The 5220-nt window shown below is 36.9% G+C and overlaps 1 protein-coding gene across 1 annotated transcript in view; it reads right to left on the bottom strand.

Annotated features, from left to right (window-relative positions):
• The window catches only part of THOC2 (THO complex 2), a 50080-nt gene that overhangs the window by 3414 nt on the left and 41446 nt on the right, over positions 1-5220 (bottom strand). The window contains exons 34-36 of the mRNA XM_008936239.1: positions 1332-1469; positions 913-982; positions 680-838 (exon numbers count right to left, since the gene is read on the bottom strand). Coding sequence (XP_008934487.1) covers positions 680-838; positions 913-982; positions 1332-1469 — 367 coding nt within the window. The remainder of the gene's footprint in view (positions 1-679; positions 839-912; positions 983-1331; positions 1470-5220) is intronic.

The following is a 5220-nucleotide window of genomic DNA, read 5'->3' as shown; positions in this document are numbered from 1 at the left end:
TTCCCTCCAGTGCTGTCTCGTTTTTCTTTCTTTTCTGCTTTTTCTTTATCATGCCTTGATTCCTTTAAAAAAAAACATATGAGAAATAGTTGATTACCATACAGATAGTACAGTCTGATTAGAAAGATTATACATATTTACAGTTACAACTGGTCACAGCCAAAAAAAGAGTCAGAATGACAGTTGTCAGCTTCTGATTTCTTGGACTATATTACCATTTTCTATCACTACAGAATTACAGCTGGGAACTACTGTTTGGTGTTTTAGAACTACAACATACATACATGTTTTCACAGAAAAAAAAAAGCTGTGGTGGCACATGCACTTGAAAAATTCTGAACAGAAGCAGACTAGTTTATATGTAAATTAACCCTGCTTCCAAATATTTGCTCACCAAACCAGTCTGTAAATACTCTTGATTGCTCAAATCCCGAAATGTAAGTTCTGAATTTTCCTGGTTACTGCCAAAATGAACTATTCCTCCAATTTATCCTGCCAGGACTGCTAAAATGTTTACAGCCACAAGACAAGAGAATTTCCAGAAGCGTTTTCCTACATATTCACAGCATGTCTTTTTAATTTAGGCCATAAACCAGCAATAAAATTCAGGAAGAAAGAATCTGCTTGTTCTGTCAACAACAACAACATGAAATCAACAAAATGAGAATAGCTTATTTTACCTTTTTGCTACCAGAGGAGCTCTTCTCCATCTTTTCTGCTTTAATCGAATCGCCTTTCTCTTTTCCTGAAGATTTTGATTTGCTTTTCTCCTTCTCCTTTTCATTTAAGCGAGGGGAGTCAGAAGGACTTTCACTTTTACTATGTTTTGAAGAACCAGCTAAAAACACAATGGGAAGTTGTAATTCACAACAAACAAAAGCTCAATACTCACAAACAAAATAAAATACGTACTTGTCCCGTTCTCCTCTTTGCGTCGCTTGGTTGAATCCTGTGGTACCTCTCGGTCACTGTTTGAATGATCCTGGCACCAAATACAATGATGCAGAGGTTAGCAGATTAAAACATACTCCTGAAGTAGCACCTGCTTAGAATGTTATTTTTGAGAACTAATTTTGGAATATTTAAAATGTAACTGAGTTATTAAGTCTTGTGTAAAGTTGTTTGAGATCGGTTGTGAAGGGAAAAAGGTTTGAATACGTTACTGTGAACCGACCTCTGAAAAAGCAACAGAGCCAAAGGAAACCAGCCCTGCTGTGGACCGCTTCTGCTGGGGCAGGCTGTACCACCAGCTACTACTGCAAGGACTTTGAACAGAAAGCTTTCCAAGTGCATACCAACTTTCTAAACTGGTTCACAAAAGTTTCACTAACCCTTTTTCGGTCTTTCCTGTCCTTTTCATCTTTCTTCTCTCTCTCTCTGGATCTTTCCCTTGACTTGTCCAAATCTTTCTTGTCCACTTCTCTCTCCTTACTCTTGGACAGTGTTGGAGTAGTGTGGTTAATGTAGTGCTGTTAAATTAAGGCAATATCATCAAAGATTAATAAGTATTCCTAAACGTGTAAATAAAAAGTCTTAGTGTAATAGAACAGATACAGCTCCAAGAGCAAACTTAAACATTAAAATGTTACTAACAAGAACAAAAAAGTGATTGAAGACACTTTCAAACTTTTCATCTACAATTTCACCTATAGCTTTGTTTTCTCAACACTGGAAACTGAAGAACACTTTCTCTGAATAGAAACACTTACATGAAACACACACAACATTGTTCACCAGATTGCTTGACACCCCAGAACACATCAGAGCAGTACTGTTCAAACAGCACCCACTTAGCACTGGCAATCCTGCCTGCAATGAATGAGTGGCATCAGCTGCTTAGGCAGGTGAATTTTTAAAGAATAATCTTACACTGAAGGTTTTAAGTCGGTATTTTGAAGAACATCTTTTCTCAGATGAACTAATACAAAAGTTTACCTTAAGCCCAAACTTAAAATGATAAAATCAGCAAAGAACTGGGTTTGCTCTGTAAGGTGTTCTAGATTGTTATTGCACTCCTCCTTCTAACCAATTTTGATAAGCTCTGTAAATGTGTTAGTTTCACAAAGCTGAGTATTTTTAATATAAACTGGGGTCACATAGAAGAACAGAAAATAAGCCACAGTAATGTCAGGCAGAACACTTGAGAAAGTTTAAATGCTACTGTGTGTGTATGCAAGGTAGTACATACAAATACCAACGCATTACAGTAACTAATTCTGTCCTTTTAAATACAATTATATTGTTAAATCCAATAAGTATATTTCATAAAATACCAATAAGAGTACATTTTTAGTGAAAAACACCTTTTCTTGTGTTTTATATTACACCAACACAGACTTAAATCAGTGTACTTCAATCTTTTCCTAGTTTCATAAGCTATCACTTTTATTTGGGGGAAAACCCCAATATCTTTTAATTAAAATGTTCTATGTATTTTTTTAGACAGACATCTTACTTTAAGTACACCTTTTAAAGGACAACAAAGATCCAAGTTGAAGATTTGTTTAGAACAATTTAGAAGTCAGTTGAACCAAACCAAATATTGATTCAAATAATTTTATTCTTTTAGTTAAATTAATCCTGACCTTTTCCAGCTCCGGTAAATGTTTAACTTACCATATGTTAAAAGTCACAGTGACAAAGTTGGGCCTCTTTTCCTTTTATTACTTCACTGGGATTTTACTACCCTCCTATGTCAGAGACTGAACCTTCAATACTCCTTTCACTAGATACTTGTCTTTCTGCTCTGTTCCCACACTCCTTTTTTCATTCCGTTTCCTACATTGCCATTCCACACAAATTCATCCTTGCTCCCTTTTTTTGCTGTCAGCTTTTAACAGTGACTTGCAAATACATTTTTTTTTTTCCTGTGTGGCCCTACTCAGTTGTCTCCCAGAGATGCTTTCCATGTAAGAGAGCAAACATGTAGCTGTTTTTTCCTGTTCCTTTTCTTACATTCACATGGTTGTTCATGACAGATTCCACTACTCCTCTACCATCCCAATGCAGAGTTTTGGAGATCCCTCCCACCCCTCTTCACAAAAAAAGTCTGGATTTAGTTCATTAGGCTTTATCAACTTGCTCCTAGAAATGCTGCTATCAGAAGCCACATCAAATTTAGGGCACTGTTGTGTCTTGTATAACATGGGCAAAGGCCAAAGCAAGAATAAACACAAACTTCACTCAAGTCTGGCACCATTTGTTCTACAACCTGCAACATAAACCAACATTTTGATGGTTTGACCCCAGAAACTGGGCAAAGTCAGGAGTAAAGAAAGCCTGTAAGCATACAACAGCACTAGACTCCTGCTAACTCTGAGTGGAAGCTGAAGTCAAAAAATCATACAGGCTTCTGGATATCCCACCCTTTCCCCAGACAAGCACATGGGAGTGAGGAAGAGCATTTAACTTGTCTTACACCATCTATAGGGAACGTTGTCAAGAGTTGCCTTACATCTCTTAGAATAGCATTGAAGAGTGAAAATTAGTTCACCAAGTGAGAAAGAATAGAGAACAGTATTTAGAAGAGGAAGGAAAGGGTTGGACAACCCCCAACCCCTGAGAGCTCAAACAATAAATCCATGAAAGTCACACAACTGCAATACCTCTCCAGTTAAGTCTATGCAAATGCATTATAGCTAATTCTAAAATTTAACTAGAAATTGACTAAAATTCACTAAAACACTAAAACTGTTCATTGGTTAATCACAAATAGCTCCACTATCTGCTTGACTGCCACATTAATGCATTAATGAGTAAAATAAATGGTTATAAATAAAAACGTGGCCTAACCCATGAAATTTTGAGTGAAGTTCCAAGTAACCAGTTGAAACTTGACTTAATATAGCAAGGGAGGGAAAAGCAAAGTCACACAGACTACCATATACCACACTTCAGGTAGATGTGAGCTCCATAGCAATTAGTTTTCTAATTTCAAAAAACTTAAATATACAAGAGATGACAACAACGATTTATAAATCATTTTTGGAAAGTACACGGGTTCAAACCTAGAGACCCTATAATTTCATTAATTGTAAGAAACAAAGGAGAGATATATATATATATATATATAGGATTCTTCCTATATACATTCTCCCTATAAGTAGGTATGGTTGGTACTGGAAAGATTCAACTGGAAAAAAAAAAAAAACTCTGCAAATGTCCATTATAAAAATCAGAGCTATTTTGAATTAAACAAAATGTTTTGCACACTTTGTCTATACAAAGACAGCCACAAGTAAAACAGCAGTGTAAATGTAGGATAGTAAAGAATAATTATGCACTTTTAAATTAAGTGAATATATATAATCCTGGATGCACCCAGAAGTCATCCAGAAAGTCAAATGGTCAGCACTTTCCAAGTGATAAACATCTCTATCCACACAGATACTGACTGCATAATCAAGAAGTATTAATAGCAACTTTAAAGATTTGATTCATTTCCTGTTAGCCACAAACCCTAAAATGTTAGTAAGTTTACAGCATTTGGGACTGCTGCTATGCAAGTGGTTGAGTTTTATAAAAGCAATGCAATAGTTGCAGCATCTCTCTGAACCACAGTATTGCAAAATGTGGTTCAGCTCATGTTCAGCCTGCTCAGCACTTGTCGGGCCACACACGGATTAGTCTGTTCAGTTTTGGTCCCTGCTATGCAAAAAGGATGTGAACAGCCTGGAGAGGGGCCAGAGAAGGGCCACAAAGATGGTCCAAGGACTGGGAAGCTGTCATGTGAGGAACAGCTGAGAGAACTGCATTTGTTCAGCCTTGAAGTAAGAAGGGTATGGGGAGCTCTTATCAGGTTCCAGCATTTGCAGAGCACCTACAAAGACGACAGACTCCCATTTTACAAAGGAGACACATGGAGAACACCAGGGGTGATGTGCACAAGTTACTCCTGAGGACAATTTTTCATGAGAACAATGAGACATTGGAATAATCTCCCCAACAATGGACACTTAAGATTCATCCTGACAATCTTGTCTAGACTGTGCTTTTGCCAAGAAAGGTTGGACCAGATGATCCTTGAGGCCCCTTCCATGCTGCTGTTCTATGAACTCTTGAACACATTCTTTAGCATACATTCTCCTAAGACACTGAATCTGAAATGTATTTATGTGAAGCAGATGTACAAAGATGAACATTTAAAAGCTGATCTGTGATGCTTAGAAATGTAAATGTACTAATGTTTTAGTGCTATGTACTACAACAGCAGTAAGGGGA

Source organism: Merops nubicus, unplaced genomic scaffold (assembly GCF_000691845.1).
Source record: "Merops nubicus isolate BGI_N331 unplaced genomic scaffold, ASM69184v1 scaffold21732, whole genome shotgun sequence".
NCBI classification, from domain to species: Eukaryota; Metazoa; Chordata; class Aves; order Coraciiformes; family Meropidae; genus Merops; species Merops nubicus.
The sequence above is the reverse complement of the archived record's forward strand: the minus strand, read 5'-3'. Positions and strand labels throughout refer to the sequence as shown.